Source organism: Aulonocara stuartgranti, assembly GCF_965226115.1.
Source record: "Aulonocara stuartgranti genome assembly, chromosome: 1".
Lineage (NCBI taxonomy): Eukaryota > Metazoa > Chordata > Actinopteri > Cichliformes > Cichlidae > Aulonocara > Aulonocara stuartgranti.
This window is the reverse complement of record NC_138939.1, coordinates 27,236,444-27,258,139: the sequence shown is the minus strand read 5'-3', so window position 1 is coordinate 27,258,139 and position 21,696 is coordinate 27,236,444. Positions and strand designations below refer to the sequence as shown.

At 41.6% G+C, this 21,696-nt stretch overlaps 2 protein-coding genes across 5 annotated transcripts in view; both read left to right on the top strand.

Moving 5' to 3' along the window:
• Positions 1 to 4,848: 4,848 nt before the first annotated feature.
• Positions 4,849 to 17,775, top strand: itgb6 (integrin, beta 6). 3 transcript variants are annotated; one of them, XM_082532507.1, is made up of 16 exons: positions 4,849 to 5,152; positions 7,109 to 7,178; positions 7,500 to 7,582; positions 7,761 to 7,959; positions 8,059 to 8,305; positions 8,439 to 8,604; positions 8,705 to 8,866; positions 9,005 to 9,100; positions 9,352 to 9,441; positions 10,635 to 10,769; positions 12,371 to 12,785; positions 12,873 to 13,095; positions 13,572 to 13,666; positions 15,577 to 15,693; positions 15,776 to 15,942; positions 17,305 to 17,775. In XM_082532507.1, the coding sequence occupies exons 2-16, from the start codon at positions 7,124 to 7,126 to the stop codon at positions 17,401 to 17,403; spliced, it is 2,349 nt and encodes a 782-aa protein (XP_082388633.1). In that variant the 5' UTR covers positions 4,849 to 5,152; positions 7,109 to 7,123; the 3' UTR covers positions 17,404 to 17,775. The 3 variants fall into 3 exon arrangements, with proteins under 3 accessions (XP_082388633.1, XP_082388634.1, XP_082388632.1); XM_082532508.1 differs by lacking the exon at positions 4,849 to 5,152 and having other exon boundaries at positions 7,021 to 7,178; positions 7,503 to 7,582; XM_082532506.1 differs by lacking the exon at positions 4,849 to 5,152 and having other exon boundaries at positions 7,021 to 7,178.
• Positions 17,776 to 18,660: 885 nt separating this feature from the next.
• pla2r1 (phospholipase A2 receptor 1) overlaps positions 18,661 to 21,696 on the top strand; it is a 31,453-nt gene continuing 28,417 nt past the window's right edge. Inside the window, exons 1-4 of one of the 2 annotated variants that reach the window (XM_082532484.1) lie at positions 18,661 to 19,217; positions 20,317 to 20,697; positions 20,782 to 20,955; positions 21,091 to 21,255. In XM_082532484.1, coding sequence (XP_082388610.1) covers positions 19,070 to 19,217; positions 20,317 to 20,697; positions 20,782 to 20,955; positions 21,091 to 21,255 — 868 coding nt within the window. In that variant the 5' untranslated portion in view covers positions 18,661 to 19,069. The remainder of the gene's footprint in view (positions 19,218 to 20,316; positions 20,698 to 20,781; positions 20,956 to 21,090; positions 21,256 to 21,696) is intronic. The other variant, XM_082532485.1, reaches the window with a different exon arrangement.

Below are 21,696 nucleotides of genomic sequence, written 5' to 3'. Positions count from 1 at the left end.
AACTTGGATGGCTTTGGGGAAAAAAAAGTTGGAGGGCATAAATTCTGGAGTTTTATCTGTATTTTTATAGGTTTTATAGCTTTTCTTGCTGATAAATAGCTTCCCCGCAGCCATCATACCACACAGCTAAATGTAGTTAAGTAATAGATAAAGAATTAAATGACAGAAAAGTACTTGTTCTTCATTTTATACTATAGAAATTTAGCTTAAAGAAAAAAGGAAATACTTTATCAATCAGCAAAAACTTTTCCGTTTTATAAAAGTGAGCTACCAGAACCATTTCCTCTAGTTTTACACATTTATCATGTAGAAAAACTGAGACGTGCTGTTGAGATTGCACTTCTTACTACATAAAGATATCTCAGAGATTAAATGTGTAGTTAAATGTCTTTAACTACGTTGTATGTGGCTCTTGATGTAAAATGAGTTTGACATCCCTGGTGTAAACTGGACTCAAACCCTTGAGTGGAGGCCGTACCAATTATCTGCCAGCAGAGGGTGCTGAGAGCCAAAGCTGCCCAGCATATTTGAATCCAGAGATCATTTCTGAAGGACTGTAAGTCTGCTCTTATCTATGCAACTTATACTGGATCAAATTAGCAACAAGTGCGACATGTGTGCTCGCACCCCAGCCCTTTCCTGCACTATTTCGGGCACACAGGCTTTGTAGTCTCACTCATGTGCCGGATCTCCCTTCTTAAGCTCTGACATAGCACAGCTGATCCCAGGGACATAAAGGCACCATGCGCGCATCTCTTACTAGTTGAAGGGATCAAAAGCACTCGGGGTGCAAGATTAGCCATCATCCCCACACCTCTCCGACCCCCACACCAGGAATATATATACATATATACATACATACATGTAGTTCATGCACACTCTCATGTCAATCAAATGCTTATTGTAAGGGAATCAGACCTTTGAACGTCACATACAAGACAAATCCCTCTCTCTCGTTCTCCACAGCTGAGAGGACACATGGCACTGATCCCTTGGGAAAGACCAAGGTCAGAGTTGGGGCATAGACACAGAGAGGACTCCTACAGTACTTGTTTTCATGCATTTAGTGAAATACGCATGTATCCAAAAAGTGAGATGCAATCAGGCTGAATAAGCCTGGTAAAGACTCCAATCCAGACCACTAGAGAGTGTTGGAAAATGTGTAGGAGATCATATATTTGTTATATCTTTTTGAGTTTTATATTTTCTCTTGCTGATAAAGACCTTCCCCATTGCCATTCAAAAAAAAGTAATTAGTAATAGATAAATAGTAACAATAAAAACACAGGTGGCATTTTCTGTCAATTAGTCTGGCTAGTGAGCCACCAGAACTTTATATATACCGGTAATTAATTCTATATAATTGTATACATTTATTTATTTGTGGTGACAAATTCCTTTATTTAATACATTTACTTAACTGTTAAAACTGCACTACTTTTTCTCAAATGGGATGAAATGTGTAGTTAAACATCTTTACACTGAGAAAAATGAGTTTCACTGGTACAGCCCAGATAAGATCAACAGATCTTATCAGTTTTAAAGTCGCATCAAAAACAAAAAGAAATCCATTCCAGGACCAAGAAGCTAGCAGAAGCTAGCTAACGGTGACTATTTGAGGGTAGAACAAAAATTATTATTATTATCTTTTAGTTATTAGCAATAAAATTCTGATATATATACATAATTGTTAAGTTTATACGAGGTGCGGGCTCTGGATTATCATGTTGACTTCATCGTTAGTTTCAGTTACTGATAAAAGCATTAAGAAAAACTTGCTCGACCATGACCAAGTAAAACAGTAAAATGATGCTTCAGGCATCAGTAAAACAATATATAGAACAGACACAAGCAACATTTTTCTTCATCACAAGTTATTTTAATAGGGAAACTATATTAATATGTTGTTGTTGTTCAGTCTGAATACTTTCAAAAAATTTTTTATGATGGATTGTTCTGCTGCTTTGCCTAAACATCAGCTGAGCTCAATTCTTAAAATAGTTTATATTTAAAATATACTTCCACATCTGAGCCAAACTTTATTTTGTTTATGAATAGTTAAAATATTAATATTATAAAGAACTAATAATAGTCAGAGGAGTAATCATTGTCTTAAATAAATAACGCCTTTATTGTTTCACAGCTGAAACCAAACCTAAAGTAGAAAATTTGGACTTATGATGAATTGCGGTTTTCCAAATGTAGTCAACAACATTTTTCAGAAGTGTCACAAACGTCAAATGCTATTATAAACAAAGCATTGAAGGGAACATTTGTTATCATTTCTCATTCCTAGTTCCTGTTATGCAAGTCATGTTTATACATTTCCCCATGCTGAGTCACAATACTTAGCCATTAAAAGTATAGCCAGAAGCACCTTCTGACAGGTTTGCATATATACATATATGTATACATATACATATGTATGTTTTTACTACTTTCTACATTGTAGATACTTACTGAAGACATCACATACTGTATATGAAGCAAGATTATGGAATTATATAGCAAACAAAAAACTTTCATATTTTATATTCCCTTTGTTTTGTTGACAATGATGCAAACCTTTGGCCTTCATAATGGGGTTGGGACCATCAGTTGTGTTGTGCAGAAGTCAGGTTGGTACACAGCTGACAGCCCTATTTGACAACTGTTAGAATTCATATTATGGCAAGAACCAATCAGCAAAGTAAAGACAAACGACAGTCCATCAATACTTTGTAGAACTGAAAGTCAATTAGTCTGGAAAATTGCTACAACTTTAAATGTGTCCCCAAATGCAGTTGCAAAAACCATCAAGCCCAATGACGAAACTGGTTCACATGAGGACCGCCCCAGGAAAGTAAGACCAAAAGTCCCCTCTGCTGCCAAAGATAAAATCATCTGAGTCCCCAACCTCCAAAATCTCAAGTTAACAGCACCTCAGATTAGAGCCCAGATAAATGCCACACAGAGTTCCAGTAGCAGAGACATTTCTAGATCAACTGTTCAGAGGAGACTGTGCGAATCAGGCAGTTATGGTCAAATAGCTGCTAAGAAACCATTACTAAGGGAAAGCAGCAAGCAGAAGAGATTTGTTTGGGCCAAGAAACACAAGGAATGGACATTAAACCAGTGGAAAACTGTACTTTGGTCTAAAGATCTTTCGTTCTATCTGCCGTGTCTTTGTGTGACGCAGAAAAGGTGAACGGATGGTCTCTATGTGCATGGTTCACAGTCCACAGTCACCTGACTTAAACCCAGTCAAGATGGTTTTGAATGAGATGGACCGCAGAATGAAATGCAAAACAGCCAACAAGTGCTCAGCATCTCTGGAAACTCCTTCAAGACTGTTGGAAAATCATTTCAGGTGACTACCTCATGGAGCTCATCGAGAGAATGCCAAGAGTGTGCAAAGCACTAATCAAAGCAAAGGGTTTCTATTTTGAAACTCTAACATATAAAACATGTTTTGAGTTATTTCACACTTTGTTTGCTACATAATTCCATATGTGCTGATTCATAGTTTGGATGCCTTGAGTGAGAATCTACAATGTAAATAGTCATGAAAGCAAAGAAAAACCATTAAATGAGAAGGTGTGTCCAAACTTTTGACTGGTAGTTTATATATATGTATGTATTCTCTTCTTTTTCATTCAAATCAAACAATGGCCCAGCAAAAAAATAACATGTACAATTCTGTGAAACACTATGTGCTCCTTCCTGATTTCTTGTTCTGTTGCATATTTGTCACCCTACATACATTTTGTATATCATCAAACAAAAATAATAATATCAGACAAAAATAACCAGAGTAAAATCTAAATACAGTTTTTAAATAGTGATTTCATTTATTACGGGGGAAAAGCTGGAACTCCAAAGCTTTCCTTCTGTGAGTTGTGGATTGAATGGGTATTCAACCTAAGGACATTCACACTGATGTACCATCCAGTTAAATATCAAAAGAATAATCTCCACTTTATGTTTCAGTTTTTTCCACAGTGAATCAGACTACTGTCAAGAGAAAGAAACACTGTTGATGTACATGTCAGCACAGCTCCTCGGCTTGACCACCTCACATCAGTTTTGTTTGGCAGACAATGGGTATTGTTTTGTCAGTAAGCAGACTTCAAGACCAACAGCGATTCAGACTTCTGGAATGGATCATAATTAGGAACAACCACTCCTGTGACCTGATCCCTTCTTAATCTCGACGCAAACCGCAGCTTATCCTATGCTCAGACGTTTTTATATTTTTTGTATTTATATTTGCTGAACCCCCTGATGAGGTTGACTTTTTAGCCTCTTTTTAGCCTCACATTACATGGCATTCTGTGAAATTTAGTAATATGGTGATGATTAGCATTCAGCTCAAGTGCATTTGTTTGTAGACTCTTTAGATCAGAAATGAGGCTCAAAGAAAAGAATCCTTTGTTGTTGTCTTAACAGTAATAACTTACAGTTATTATTTTTCTCACTAACATATCCATGTACACCTGCATTCCTACCATACCACTGCAAGAAGGAGGCTGTATTACGCTCTGACACTCCTTCTCTTAGACACTCGCGTCCTCCTCCTCCTCACTGCAGGAAGTAATTGTAGCAAAACACACACACACAAGCACACACGCAGAATCCTGACTAATCACAAGGTCTTTGAGTCAGAAGTGTTGTGATCCAGTTCATAAAGGGTTTAGCCTCTAGAGTGCAACACTAGCACATCAGTCAGATCGACTCTTAATAAAGAAGCTGGATCTGGAGGTCTCACAGCCAGCAGTTGTTACCGTCACTCATTGTCGTTGCGGCCTCCCCCTACACATACACACAGATACACTCACACACACACACACACATGCAAGCTAGAGCTTGTACAAACACCCACACACGACCCCAGAATGCATACATGCACACATACTTACAAACTTCCAGACACACACACTCACACGAGCGCGCACACACACGAGCCAAGGAGCATGGGCAGCAGGGTCATCCTAGCGCCATGCTTCATAAAGGGCGCCGTTACAATAGGTTTACTGTTACTCTGCCAATTGCTGGGATACAATAGGACTGAATGTGCTGGGCTGATGCTTCTCCACTTCTCTCCATTTTTCACTTGATGTCAAGGAAGAAAGACTGAGACGGGACAGCATGTTATCAGAGGACAGCCTTGAAGGTGAGTCGGCTCACTGCAGCATTACACTTGCGTATAATGCTGAGAGAAGAGAGATAGGGGAACAAGATCTCTGAATTTGTAAATATTGATTGGCCTGATACTCATTGAGAATGCTACTTTGTGGTTTAAAGAGTCCCACTGGGTTTAAAAAGCCTGAATATCTCTGAAATGCTAGTGAAGGGCTACAGGTTTTAAAGTCATTTTGAGACATGAGACAGCGAGGTGAGGTGCAGAGGCAGTGATGCTGCAGTACACCTCTCACACAGGACAAACAGCAGGACATGACAGGCTACAAAAGTGGTGTTGGACTGCATCATGTTGAGGAATTCAGAGGAGAGGAGTGAAGTGTGAGACAAGGGAAGAATTAAGCTGAAGGAGGCATGAATTAAATGGCAGAGGCTACTGGAAAATATGGATCACAACACAAAGAACTTGGGAGAAGAGAGCCAATGAAAGACAAAAGGAGAAGAGGCATTAAGGGGTGAGAGGGTTTGCTGTAAGAGGAGTGGAGGTGGGGTTTAACTCGGGGTGGCAGATGGGTCTCACAGATTCAGAAGGGGTGTGGTGCTGAATTGTGAGATTCCTCTAACTTAGGACATGCGGGGATATCTGCACTGCAGCTGTCAATAGTTCAACACCTACTCAGCCACACCCCTCCTCCCCTTCTATTACACACACACACACACACACACTGATCATATTTCATATCTTGCGATAGGCCTGGTTTTCATCGTGAGTTAATCGTCAAGCTGGAAAATTCTTGTGAGACAGTGACACTGACTCATGTTCTCTGAGTCGCTGTGTTAAATATTAACATAACTTCTGTTATAGAGCCCACAGAATAGAGTTTTGAAGGATTTATTTGCTCATGGCGTGCCCTGTCTGCACTTTATTATTCCTCTCCACACACAATTTCAGCGATCCCATTTGACTGTAGCTTAATTCTAGCCTATTACACTGTAGCAGCATTGTAATGAGGGTATAAACAATCTCATATTTCAAATCCAGAGTGACAAGGTGCGCCGCCAGGGCCTCACAGAGAACAACAACATTTTTAAAAGCACAGAGACTTCAAGGGGATGGCCTAACAGAGAGAAAGAGAGTACATTCAAAAGCAACACTAGTTTGCTATCATTAGCTCATAACAAAATGGCATAGCTTAATATGAAGGATTAAGCCACATTTAATGCTTCATTAGAACAGAATGTTGTACTTTTACTTCAGTTTCAAATTTACAAGCAATCTAGCCTTAACAAGAAAGTCACTCACACTTACATAACACAAACACGACTATTTTTTAAAGGCCATTCATACTACAGAAACACTGTAGCTGATGCAAGGTGGAGCTAATTTTACCTACTTTATATACATATATATATATTTTTTTTTTAAAGTAGAAAAGACATTCAATTACACATTTGTCACGCCTGAATCTGTGATGTACTGTAAGATTTTACCTCCTGATATTAAAGGGGAAGTACGCATTTAGCTTGAAATAATAAGCTAGTTATTTCTAGGAGAAAAATAGGCCTTTTTAATATTTTTATCTACCTATTAATTTATTTGCAATGCCGTTTATTTTTGGCTTCACGTTACTTTTAACTAAGAATTCCTATTTCCTATCTTATTCCTTACTAATACACAGACACAGACGGTGGGAACAAACCTGATTCATTAACGAACAGCTAAATAAGAAGGGGAGACATCAGCTAGCGGTTTGCTTGCGGTTTGTTTTCTCCTCGCGCCCGCCTCGCGTTCTCACCTGGACGGAAGTTGACTTAAAAAGGCAGGGCAGGTAGAGGCAGCCCCTCACCTCCTCCTCCTCCTCTATCCAGGTGGTGGAAAGCAAACTCCTCTCTTATTGTAGAGAGGAGCCATGACGCTGGATAGGCTTCACTCCTGTTAACGCGCTATGAAATAACCTGAAACATTCACCTTGTGTTTCTTATCAACCAGTAACCTCACGGACTCATGGGGCTTCTACTGCTGAGCCTGATTCTCCGGTACTGGATCAACGCCGTGGAGGGTAAGCTGAAGTCCTGGCTTTCTTTTTAAAAGCTCATTTGCAAAGTAGTAGTCACTCAAGAGCAAGTCAACAATGCTGTCTTGGCACTGAAGAGTGGTTGGGATGTTTTATTGTGAGAAGGTATTAAAATTTGAAACCAAGAATTATGTTACATTTACTACACTGGACTACACATTTACTACTACTAAGGATTAGAATAAACACACAGATTAAAATAATCATATCAATAAGTAAATAAAAATGACACCATAAATGCAGACTTTTTCTAGTGTTGGACTCTGGTCTGTGCTGACAACCCTTACCTGTTTATGTGCTGTGCAGCAGGTTTGTGTTCAGCCGGCAGTGCTGTGACTTGTGACGACTGTCTGCAACTCAGCCCCCAGTGCGCCTGGTGCACACAGGAGGTGAGCAGCTATACGAGAAGACAGTCACATTTAAAGTGAAGTGATTTTTTGCAAAATATCTTCTCGTGTTTGATTTACATGATGACGCTGATGACAAAGTAATAATCTTTATGGCCTGCTGTAAAACAGCCTGCAAACTGAGGTTGCTACTTGTCACATGTTCCCCTTTGTTTGTCAGAATTTCACAGACTGGTTTTCAGTCACACAAAGATGTGACACACTGGATGTCTTACTGGAAAAGGGATGTGCCAGGGACCTGCTGCAGTTCCCTGTTTCCAAACACCAGATCCTCCAGGATCAGCCACTTGGGAAGAAGATGGGCAGCACTAATAGCACACAGATATTCCCTCAAAAAATGTCCCTCAAGCTCCGACCTGGTATGCAGTCGGACATCTTCTGAAGTGACGATTTGTCTTCTGAAGCAGTTTTTTGAGTTCAGAGAGATAAAACGTGGCCTGATTTTGTTTCTCGCACAGGCAGTGAGGTGACCTTCCAGGTGAAGGTTCAACACAAAGAGGACTATCCTGTGGACATGTACTACCTGATGGACCTGTCAGCATCCATGATCGACGATCTGAAGATGATCAAAGACTTGGGCTCTACTTTGTCAAAAGAAATGGCGAAGCTCACGAGTAAATTTCGAATGGGCTTTGGCTCTTTTGTGGAGAAACCCTTGTTGCCCTTCATCAAGATCACAGAAGAAGAACTGGCCAACCCGTGCAGGTTTACATTAAAATAAAAATCTAAACATGAGTAGAAGTTTGTTTCTTTTTGTTTTTTTTTAAATGCTCTGATCTTGTAAATCTGACACTCTTACTCTTCTAACGCTCGCTTTTAATGTCTTGTTACATTACAGCCGTATAGACAACACCTGCTTACCGACGTTTGGCTACAAGCACGTCTTGTCTCTGACGAGCAACACCAGCAAGTTCAACGAGATAATCGCCGTGCAGCATATATCTGCAAACATTGACGACACGGAGTGTGGTTTCGACGCCATCATGCAAGCAGCCGTTTGTGGGGTAACATTTCCCATTTCAAGGTTCCAAAGATGCCGGCCGTTCGTTTGTGACGCCACCTCGCCAACTGTTTTTTTCAGAGCAGCTGTGTGTCTCCTGCTAGGACAAGATCGGCTGGAGGAACGACTCCATGCGTTTGCTGGTGTTTGTCAGCGATGGCAACTCACACTTCGGGATGGACAGCAGGCTGGCCGGTATTGTGATTCCCAATGACGGGCAGTGTCACCTGGATGCCAACAATGAATACTCAAAGTCCACAGTGCATGTAAAACCTGATTTTATCATTTGATTCATCTAGGATTATTATTTTTCATTATTATTTGGCTTTCTCCTCTAACACTGTGGTAACTCATGGTAAATAATCACCTGAAACCTCTTAGAAATGTAACCTTTTTTTTTTCAGGAATATCCAACTCTTGGTCAGCTGATTGATAAGCTGGTGGACAACAACATCTTGCTGATATTTGCAGTGACAGAAGACCAGAAAGACAACTACATGGTAACAGCTCCCTAGTTTTTTTCCCTGTTAGAAGAGATCAAACTAGAGAGCTGAATAACACAAGTGTTTGTGAGGTTAGCATATTTATCTTCTGAATTGCATTCAACTTGTTACAACTGGCCCCGTTTCTCTTCCACACTCCTTTTCGTACTGTTCTTTTAGGGAAGATGTGTGGTGATGAGCTTCCCGTATTTGTAACAGTGACATTACTGTTTATCTGTTTTTTTTGTTTTGTTTTCTGTGTCTCTTAGAACTATGCAGAGCTCATACCTGGTGCCACTGTTGGAGTCGTGGCGAAAGACTCGCGGAACATCCTGGAACTGATTGTAACAGCATACAAAGTAAATAAAAGGGCCTGATAATCAGGATGTGCTGGCAGAGTGGATGTGTGGCTTTGTGTGTGTGTGTGTGTGTGTGTGTGTGTGTGTGTGTGTGTGTGTGTGTGTGTGTAAAAGTCATAAGACAATTTTTTTTTTAAATCAAGTAATATTTAATGGTGCAGGCACGAAAATGTATCTATAGCAAACTGGTATGTTACTATTTTTATTTTCTCCACCCCTTTGTTATTATTTCTTTTCCTTCTTTTATTCTTTCTTCTATCACATTTTCCCCTCTACCTCCCAACACTCTGCATCAGCATGTTGGCCAGCATGTTTCTGCTTGTCCCAACCGTTTCATCTCCTCGCCCCCTCCAAATCTGATTTGCTCTAAACTTCCCCTCCCTCTCCCGCACACTGCCTCTTTTTTCCTCACTCTTGGTCGTTTTCGTTCCGCCCATCTCATCCACCGTGCGTCGTTTTGTAAATCCCCCTTGGCGGCGATGACTGGTAGTTGTGCAGTCCTCTAATTACTTCATCGGTTGCGTCATTTAAACCCACATTTAGTCTCTGCCGCACTAGCAGAGTCCCTGTCATCACAGTGATTGTAGATGTGGTGCTTAACTGGAATGCAGTGCAAACAGGGGACTATTTAGTGATACTGCACAGGTGATGAGTACTTGCACTCACCTGTAATTCTGATGAGTAACAGCGAAGTCTCTTTAGATGCGTTTTATCTACTTAATCCATCCTCAGCTGGGTGTATCCCATAAGTGCTCCGGTTTTCTTCTTCCTTACCAACACTAAAGCCAGGAAGCACACAATATGCCCTCTGTTAGCAGTCAGACGGGCCGTTACAGAGTTCATTAGTCAGTCAAGCACACTATTTTCTCAAGCTGAGGTTAGCTGTCACACTTTCTTCAGGTGCTTTATACAGTGCAGCGCACCTGGGATGCTGACTCACCCCCCCAAAAAAGAATTAGACATGAGGTGTCAGGTCAGGTCAATGCAGGGTGAAAAGTATAATTCATCTGACAGCGCTGGAAATCCCACTTCATCTTGACTGAACAAAAGGAAAATCTGATTTGATTTTAGTTAACTTAGTTTTGCTTTTTTTTTTTTTTTTGCTTTTTTTGAAGGAGAAACCTGATCAGTACCGAGGTGTGCTGCCCATTGTGTTCTCATATGGCTCACAATACACATAATCTGTTTTCCAGGAACTTCGCTCAGAGATTGAACTAGAGGTCCTTGGAGCCACGAAGGAGCTGCACATGTCTTTCACAACCGTTTGCCCTAATGGAACTATCCTCCCTGATCTAAAACGCTGCTCCAACATCAAACCAGGAGAGACGGTGAGTTGCTGTTGTTACAAATTGCTTCATTTTTTAAAATTTTTTGAAGTGCCTTTCATTAAACTATCTCATCAGACAAGAACAGTTATTAACAATTCTAGTGAAACACCAAACATAACATAAAAAATGTAGATATTTAAGATTAAATGTGAACAAAAGTTGAAAGCTTAAAGGAAACTAAACAAAGGCATTAATTCTCACAAGGCATCAGGAGGGCATCATCCCTGGGTCCTGAAGGTAGGAGGGCCCTCTCCTCTAAAGTATACTGGAAGCTCATAATCATGGTGTTATGATGAAGTGGACATACTATAGGAGTTCCACTATGCCCATGGTTCTGTCTTGTGAATCAAAGCCTAGCTTTTATGCAGTGTACATTTTTCCTCACGAACTGAAACAAGGCTAAATCTGTTTTGAGTTTGTGGGAGCTTAGCTGAAGAAAATAGTGTTAGCGTTCATTCCCATGACATCTGACCCCGGATGTTGTCCATGGTGCTGATCAAAACGCTGGAATTATACTATTAAGAGTATCGATTATTATTGTATGCTATTTTTTTGCACTTGGAGCGTGTGTCAGAGAGAGAATGGGATGCTGTGTTTGTTCTGTTGTTGTTACGCCTGTGAAACTAAATAATGGAAGGGACAAAAGACTATTCTAACACACAGACAGTCCTAACAGCTCAAGAGTGTTAGGTCTTTCTGTGTTCGGTCTTTCACTACAACAGTAAAAGCTTAATTTTAGTGTATGCAGAGAACTTTGCAAGACCTGCAGTGCTTTATAAACTTGTAAAAGTATGTAAAAAAAAAATCTATACACAGACTGACAGGTGAAAAATAACACAACGTGCACTCTGCCTCGTCAACATTCATGCCTTAGTTGTACCTGAAGAATTGTTTGGATTGGGTCAGATAGGAATGTGTTGTGTAAATCTGGAAATTTTTAAGTTGTTTTTTGTCAGAGACTAATGTTGATTAGAGGGAGACCTGGTGAATTTGAGGCTTTAGCACTTGTAACTGATAGATCAGACAATATTTCTGAGAGAGAAAAAAAATCAACCAGTTTGTCTGTCAAAACACAAATGCATAAAACACGCTAGGACAGGATAAGAACTTAGATTAGATAAGACTTCATCAATCCCTCGGGTGGCTTCCTCCGGGGGCATGTGCAGAGGAGGGATGGTGGATATATTGGACAAAGTTAAAGATGGAGGAACATAGGAAGATGACAGAAGATTCATGGATGTAGTGAAGGAGGACATGCAGAAGGTTGGTGTAACAGAGGGCGATGCTACAGATACGTGAAATGGAGATAGGTGATCTGCTGTGGCGACCCCTAAAGGAAGCAGCTGAAAGAAGAAGAAGAACGGAGGAACTAGTTTACTTACTTTCACCAACATCAGGGCTTAATGATCTTGTTTAGCTGGTTCAAATCCGAAGTTTTTCCTCTCTCTCTTAGCTGTGCTGTCTAAAACAGATGAAAAAGCCCCCAATTATCAATGGCGTTGCTGTGGGGATTAATAGCGCTGACTTTTCGCAGGCAGAATATTTGCAGTCTGTTCTTAGTTTGATCTTATTTTGATGCCCTCCTTGTTTTTGCTCCTCAGGTAGTGTTCAATGTGTCTGTGGAGCTTCTGGGATGCCTGTCAGGAGTTCGGCACTTTTCCCTCAGACCTGTAGGCCTTCAGGACAGTTTGGAGATAGAAGTGCAGTCCCTTTGTTCCTGTGACTGTGAGCCTCCAAAGTCAGACAGCAGCCAGTGCACTGAAGGCCAGGGGGTTTTCCAGTGCGGCGTGTGCATATGTCAGCCGGGCTTCCTGGGAGCGCAGTGCGAATGCAATGAGGAGAGCACTTTGTTGAGCAACTGCCTCGCAAACAATCAGTCTGAAATATGCAGTGGTCAGGGGCAGTGCTACTGTGGACAGTGTGTGTGTCATGCATCCAGTTTTGGGCGCATCTACGGTCCCTACTGCGAGTGTGACAATTACTCCTGTGTTCTCTTCCGTGGGGAGCTCTGCGGAGGTGAGTAACTTCATGCGAATGCTTCTGACTTATTCATGTGTTTTTGTGGAAAGCCTTTTATTATAAATGAAGATTTCTTGTTTGTAGGCCATGGAGTGTGCGACTGCGGAGAGTGTGTTTGTGAACACGGATGGAAAGGGCAGTACTGTAACTGCAGCACCAGCATGGAGGCGTGCACATCTAAGGATGGCTCACTTTGCAGCGGCAGGGGGAAATGTGTATGTGGCCACTGTGTCTGCACTGTACCCGGAGCATCTGGGGACAAGTGTGAGAAGTGTCCAACCTGTGGAAGCTCCTGTACATCTGCAAGGTGAGAGCGCACTCATTCCATCGCTTCTTTCAGCCGAACGAGGGTGTAATCTCGAGTATTTTGTCAGCGTCACCTCGGTGATTGGTATTTCTTTACCTCAGAGATACAAGATATCGTCTCCTTGCGCCGCGTGATCTGTCTGCTCTTTGGAGTTCAGGCATATCAGGTTCTGGTCCTGTTGTTCACATGTGTCTACACCTTCCATGTAACTTCAAAAGATACTAATGTCCCCAACACAGCATTGAGAGATTTCCTTTCTTCATTGTAAAGCAGCTGTCAGGGCCAGGACCATTTGATACTACTCTTACTGTGGAGGGGGGGAACCCGTGATAGAGAGTGAGAGAAGCCTTGGGAAAAAAGCTGATAAGTGACCACGACTGTGATTTCTCCTTTCGCCCCATGTCAGTGATTGAAGCCTCAAGAAATGCTTGCTGCATCATCTTAACCTTTCGTTTTCCTGCTCATTTCAACACTAGGACCTGTGTAGAGTGCCATCTTCAAGATCAGGATGATGCTGAGTCATGTGATCAAAGGTGCAGCGCTACTACAATTTCCATCAATACAACAGGAGGTAAAGGATTCCCTAACTTACCTGTTGTTACTTTACTTTCATTCAGCTTCTTAGTCTAACTCACTGAACTCTAACCGTAACCTAAACTAAACTTACTTACCTAATGGGGTAAATCACTAAATCACCACATACAAACCTTCCCATTTGTCTCTAGTAATGTCGCTCTACAAGGTGCAATCGATACATTTTCTAACTCTGGCTATAAAAGTCATAAAACCATATCTGCTTTAAGTTCGGCCCTTCCTTATTCAATGTTATCTTGTTGGAAAGCCCCGCAAAGGTTTTCAAGACTACTGTTATTTTTAGATCACTCCTCCACTGAGTCAAAAATGATGACCAAACAGTTTGACTTGCATTTCAGACAAAAGGACAAAGTCAGAGTGAGACTAATCTGGCAAGTTGAGCAGGTGGTGTGGCTAAAAAACCCAGTCCTGCCTTTTCAGGGTGTTACATCAGAAAGAGCTAGCTGGTATTTAGGCCTTCCAGGTATTCCTGGTTCAGTAACACAAAACAATTATTCTCTCCCCCAAAGAGAAGGAGGATGTAAGCAGCCTAGTGTCCACAGTTTTCAAGATATCATTTTCAAATATTTTTTTGTGATTGTAGATGCCAGTAACAGCTTGAACTGATTTCATTTTGTTGAAAATTGGGTCAAGGTCACTCAAAATGTGAAAATCAGTAAAAACTATCACCCACAATTTTTATGGATCATCTTCAAACTTCACAACAATATACTAGGCCTTGGGGGATATGAGTACCTAGGTTGACTAAGCATTTGACCTTGACCTTCATTTGTTTGAGTCCTGTGACACCTTTAAATCCACAGGTCTCTCTGGCCTGATAGTACAATACACTGCAAGCGACGGTATGAAAACTGTGTGAATCCACAGCTAGAAGGACAGCCTGTTGACTGTTGAGAGAAATTGCTTTTTCACTTCTGTTTGGTTACTTTTTGCAATTCATGTTCACAAACTCGCTGTGGGGTAAACGGCAATTTGACACCTAAATCTGTATATCAGACTCTCTTGTATGATGTTCACAAGGAAGAATTTGCAAAACAGGACCTGCTTGCAACTGTCAACGAATGTTTCAAGTCTATGCATGTTAACAATCCTTAGTTACTGGTATTGATTTAAATCAATCAAATAAAGCTGGTTTTTAACTGCCACCAAGAGATACTGGATCTCATGCAGGTTTTAAGTCTATGCAGGTTAACGCCCCTTAGTGGGTAAATAGTAATTAATGAAAGAAAACCTTCAAAACATATATGACATATTTTGAAGAATGGCCAGGAGCAAAATATTTAAAATAGCTTTTTTAAAATGTGCTAAAATGTAGCAACTCCTTAAAACCAAGCAAAATATATTAAAATCAAATAACATCAAGTTTTTGCCTCCCTGTCCTGCAAGGGTTCTTATTCATGGTGGTGCTATCAACACAGAGGCCTGCTAAGTTTCAGCCAGGGTCGCTGCTTTGGAGGAATGCTGACCTCCATTGACTCGGGTGTCTCTGTGAAGTCTGCACCCCCCCTCTCTAACACAACGCCATCCATGTCCTTTTGGGCAGTGTGGAACAATGGGGAACATATTATTTACCTTGTTGTACAGGCAAAGCTATTATGGTGCCTGTGAATAGCCAAAGAACCTGGTCTTCCTTTGTAGAGGAGTTGATTTTAAAGCCGCTGTACTTGTGCAAGCTGAGAGGCATATCTGATTATCACAGAAGATTTTCAAGCTTCAGATGTGAAACACAATGGTTCGGTCCACAACACACCAGATTCTAGTCTTAGATAATGAAGTCACACTGACAGCACAACAGAGCAGAGTATATCATCTGACATTCTCAGCACAATGTCAAAGGGAAGATGATAGCCTTACCTTATGGATATGTATGTTCACATTTCCTCACAGATTATGACAAGAGTCCTTCTATGTCGTGCACGTTTATGATGAAGAATGAGTGCTGGGCGTCATTTAAAGTGGTGGAAGGTGAGACGGACACCACTGCCTATGATCTGCAGATGTACGGTAAGCTTGACACCAACGTAGACGACTAAAGTGAAAGATACTCCCGGTGCAAGTCTCATCTCGCTCTCATGTCCTGTCTCAGGATGTCCAGAGCCACCCAACATCCCCATGATTCTTCTCGGGGTCTCCCTTTCTGTCGTCTGTATCGGCCTGATCCTGCTGGGTGTGTGGAAGGTGTTGGTGTCAGTCCATGACCAAAAGGAGGTGGCCAAGTTTGAGGCTGAGAGGGCAAAGGCAAACTGGCAGTCGGTAAGACCGTGGATGACTTCGCTTTTATTCTTTCTAATATCTTTTTGTTGGGCTCAGATGAATAATTAAAAAGCAAAATAATGTATTAGACATTCATTAGATATTCAAAAGGGTGGACAAAGTCTGATGGCGAGGTGTCTCTCATAACTAAACTGTTCCCACTAATATTCACTGACATACATCCCGTGACTCGGTAGCTTGTAGAAACACCTTTGGCAGCAACAAATAGAGAAAAAAATTCTGTGTGACTTTATCAGTCTCTAAGATTGTTGCGGTGGAATTTTTGCCCACTGTTTTTTACAACTGTGCTTCAGGTTATTGGGGCTTGTAGGTATTCATTAATGCACAGTCACCTTTTCCACTCTCTATGTGTTTATACACGTCTCTGGGTTTAATCATTAGTTATTATTAATCTCCGGCTCTCTTCCACAGCATGTCTTTTGTCTTATCTTCCTCCCTTCACCCCAACCGGTCGCGGCAGGTTGGGGCCGCCCCTCCCTGAGCCTGGTTCTGCTGGAGGTTTCTTCCTGTTAAAAGGGAGTTTATCCTTTCCATTGTCGCCTTGCTCATAGGGTATCGTGTGATTGTTGGGGTTTTCTGTGTTGTATTGTAGGGTCTACTTTACAATATAAAGCACCTTGAGGTGACTGGTGTTGTGATTTCGCACTATATAAATAAAATAGAATAGAATAGAATTGAAAAGTTACTGTAACAGCATTTCAGGCAGGTCGAGGTCTGGACTTTGGTTTCAGCCATTCTGTTGTAGATTTACTGATCTACTTGGGCCATCTCTCTGAAACTTTAGCTGTCAGAGAGATGGCATCACATCTGACTCTAGAACACTTTGGTATACAGAAGAGTTCATGGTGGACCCAATGACTGCAAGGTGCCCCGGTCCTGCGACTGCAAACCGAGACCAAATCATCACCCCTCCACCACATTGTTTGACAGTTGGTATGAGGTGTTTGTGCTGATATTCTGTGTTGTTGTTTTTTCCAAATGTGGTGCCGTGCATTACAGCCAAACATCTGCACTTTGGTCTCATCTGTCCACAGGACATTGTTCCAGAAATCGTGTGGTTTGTTCACATGCAACTTTGCAAACCTAAACTGTGCTGCCGTGTTCTTTTTAGAGAGAAAAAGAGGCTTCTACTGCAACCCTTCCATACTTGTTCAGTCTTTTTTTAAACTGTGCTATCATTAACTTTAACATTAAACAAGCTCACTGAGATTTCTGATTTGGGCCAAATGAGCTTCAGGCAGTTTGGAAGGTTTACAGGACTAGTGTGTTGTTGGTTTTGGTCTTTCTGTGGCATCTGTAAAAATCTAAACGTCATTGTGTTCTTTCTTTGTTTTCTTTCAGGGGACCAACCCTCTGTTCAGGAGCTCAACATCTACATACAGAAATGTAACTTATAAAAATGCACAGAAAGAAAAGACTATCACAATGAATCACTACTGATGACGAACTGGATGCGTCTGAGTGCACTTAAGTGTGTGACTTTGTGTGTGTATGAGACAGAGAATAGTTTTTGTACGAATCCCTGTGTTAATTCAGAGATGTCCTAGCACAGTAGACAACACTGTGAACAGACAAACACTGCGAGATGAATTTGCTGCTGTAGAAGTGCACTGTACTGTCAAACACTGGACATTTCTATTGCATGGCCCTACATGTACTGCAACTTGCAACTTGGTAAAGGAGAAGTCTACACTACAAGTGATCTACTACTGAATGAAAATGTATAAATATACAGGTGTAAGAGATGTTTTTTTGGTAATAATGTGTCGATTGTTTTACTGTAAAACAAGGCTGAGCCTTTAATTTTAATAACTGTTGTTCTGAGTTTTTTTTTTTTAATGGTATGTGGCACATAATTAAAGTTGGATTTGGCATTTTTGAAATGACTCCTCTGCAATTTGGGTTTTAATTGCAGGTTACAACACAGTTCTCACAAAGAGTGAGCAGACTGATTTGATTTACCTGCAAGAAACAAAATTTAAAATTTATTTTGCTTACAGTGGGATCACACAGTGCTCAGGGTTTCCATTTTTTAACAAGGCAACTTGCCCTGGATACTAAGGCCCTTTATTCAATGTGTGTCAGTTTGATTACTTGTTTGCAAATCTGACTGAAATTGCAATAAGCTAGGGTGCTTTATTTATCCCCACAGATGGGAAATTCCTTTCACACACAACCTTTAACTTAGTATAAAGGAGCAGGTTTCATAGGGATGAGGGAATGGGGAACGGGGCTGGAACAGAGGAGGATTCAGCGCAAATAAGATATACGTGAATCCCAACATAAATGACTCAATATCCTAAAATTGCCAGAGGAATCCTATCATAAAAATAACACTAATCCAATACATCCAGAGAGTGGCACAAAAAAAATAATACCATAAACTTCACATAGAGAGTTGTTAAAACTTTTGAGAGATCCTTGCCATACAAGGTGCAGTATAAGACATATTTTAGCGCAAGTGCTGTTGTTTTTAGCTATTCCAAAGTTGTGTACCTTTACAGGTCACACCAAAACCTGTACGCTTAATTTTGTTTTTTGTTTTTTTACGTGTTATATGTGTTGGAGGCATTACACATTGTGACAAGCATACAAAGTCTTTTGTTAACTCTAAATATACATAACAGAGGCAATATGAAAGATAGATTTTCTTAGCATAGCCTAACTCCAGAGTACTTGTTGATATCTGAGTGCCTGTCCCAGACATGACACAGCTGTAGGCTACAGTTTGCTGTGTGTAGTTTACCTGAGAGCAGTCTGTTCACAGTCATGTACTTTACACAGCTTACAGACAAACTGTCTGTCTGCCCTCTGTCTGTTTTTTTCTTCGGTCAAGTCTAAATACAGACTTGTGGCTCTGCCCCAGCGAAAACAGTCCTGAGCGGCAGGAATGCAGCTTTCAGGCCGGACAGCAGCGGCTCCTCCGTCAGACGTGACGTCGCTGTTTCCCCGCTGAAAAACCAGACTCGACGGAGGAAGTTTTTGTACGAGGGGAGGAAAGAAAGAAAGAAGAAGGGAAAAAAAGAAACCCCCCAAACACCCCCTGCGCCTCTGATCTTCGGAATGTGCGGACATTGGCTCTCCAACGCTGCATCCCGCTGTCGAAATGTTCATCCAGTTGTACCGCTGCGTGGACTCCGCGCCTGTTCTGGCGATTATTTGCGTGACTGTGTTGTTGGCGAAAGGCTGTGTGTGTGTCACTGAAGACGAGGACGATGAAGTCCTGGAGAAAAAACAGCTCGTGGAGTTTTACAGTAAGTTACCAGCTGGTCCCTTAGTAGAAGTTTAATTGCCTACATGATGGGACGCATAACGCATGTAGTAGTTCCCTTTTTTCATATTTCATGAAGATGTTGTTTAACATCAGGGAATTGTGCATGGAGGGGGTGATCTAAAGACTCACCTAAACTCTCCTCAGGTCTGAATAGAGGTCTGTGGACCACAGTTTGAACCCCACAGCTGCACCAGGCTCACATTTCTTGCTGTTTTTTTTCTCAATTCTCCCCCGTGTGTGTGTGTGTGTGTGTGTGTGCATGTGAGCATGCAGTCTGTTTATTATGAGCACAATAGGCCAGTGAGTCATTCGAGTGATAAGCAGTTGGGTTATTCTGGGAAAATGTCAAACATTCACCTTTGCATGTGTGAGACTGCTGATTTTCTCCATCTTTCGCCATCTTACATCCCCGCGTTTTAGAGAGCTTTGCATCATATTGGCATATCCAGCTTCTTAAAGGTGAAGATCTGGGCATGTTTAAACGACGAGTTAGTCAAAAATATCTGCAACTTACTGAACTGTAAGGAAAGTTATGAGCAGCAACCACAGTTTGTTTACTTTTGTTCAGATCAGCCCATGTTCTCGTCCAGAATGCAATCAAATACAGTGTGCACATTAAAAACGCAGAGGAAGAATATCTGGACACTGAAAATGCCCTTTTGGTGATGGATGTGCACACCAGCATCTTTTTTTTTTAAACCAATTGAGCCATGTAAATTCTCACCGAACAATTTTAGTTATTTGTTTTAGATCCGGTAACATATAATGCTGATTTTCTTTGTCTGTACAAACTAGCAAGATGCAGGAAGAGATGATTCATTCACACTCTTTTCATCTCCGCTGCTTGGAATCATCCTCTCTCTTTGTTTGAGTATCCAGTTACAAAAGACCATGATTTGTTTCTAAACACAAGGCCTTCCTCGAGCTTGAATATTGCTCCGTCAGATATGGAAATGCGGAAAAGCATGTCTTTGTACTTTACTTTTTGATCTCTGAAGCTGAATGCATTCCCTGTTGTTTACGGCACACGTTCACATGAATTGCCCCACATTGCCCCGTTTTCAATCACTTCCTACCAGAGAAAGGTCTGTTTATCCTGGAGAGTGAGCCGCTGAAGCAGTGCATCTCAGCAAATCGCTCGAAACTAGTGCTGGAGGACTGCGAGCGTCCGACGCGCCGCATGCTGTGGAAGTGGGTCTCCCAGCATCGTCTCTTCAATCTGGGCACCAGCGCGTGCCTGGGCCTCAACATTTCCGACTCGACGCAGCCCCTCGGGATGTTCGAGTGCGATGTGTCCCTCCCCGTGCTGTGGTGGCGCTGCAGCGGAAACACGCTGTATGGAGCGTCCCAGTGGAGGGTGACTGTGGTTCGAGGTTTAGTGGCGGTAAAGAAAAACATTTACCATCAGTGGAAGAGGTACAACACTCCCAGAGAGGGTCCCTGCTCATATCCATATGAAGGTAAACAACCCAAAACTTCCTGTGTGCCTTGTCTGCACAAGATATTTCTGACATCAAGTGAAACTTGGCATGTTTTGTTTACAGATATCCACACTTTGTTGGGGAATGCACATGGAATGCCTTGTGCCTTTCCTTTTAAATACAACAACCAATGGTACTCTGAGTGTACTACTGAGGGGCGTGAGGACCACCTTCTGTGGTGCTCAGCCACCTCTCGCTACGATAAAGGCGAAAGATGGGGTTTCTGTCCAGTGCAAGGTAAACCAGACACACAGACGCACCAGTGCAAGAAAGGAAGACAAGTCATCACAGGCCGTTGTTGCTGCGTGCTCATGTTATCTTCGTCACTTTACCTTTGTGCTTATCAGTTTTCATTTGTCTGTTTTTTCATAGTTTCCGGTTGTGAGCACTTCTGGGAGTCAAACCAGGAGTTGCGCGCATGTTACCAGTTCAACCTGTACACTATCCAAACCTGGAGTCAGGCGCTGTCTACCTGCCAGGCCCAAGGTGGAAATTTGCTCAGCATCACCAGCCTGGCAGAGCACAAGTATATCAGAGGTACCGCACATGTTAAAAAAGACACTAAAACTGTTTTTATCTAGGATGAGTGCCACCCAGCGTGGTCTTCTGCTGCTGTAGTGTTGTGCATTCAGAGATGCTCTTCTGCATACCTTTGTTGCAGTTACCTGCGTTACTCTTGCCTTCCTATGAGCTCAAAGCAGTCTTATCATTCTCTGCTGACCTGTGGAATCACAAAGGCATTTTCATCCATACATTCTCGTTAAACTACCTTTCTTCCCCATTCTAATTATCCTCGTGAGCATGTGCACGTCTACATGCATTGAGTCGCTGCCATGTGATTGGCTGATTAGATATTTGCATTAACAAGCAGCTAAACCGGTGTACCTAAAAAAGTGTCCCATGAGTGTATATTCAGTTATGTCCGAAGTGTATTTTAAGAACTACTACAACACTTTTCTGTGTTTGCATCTTGTGGTA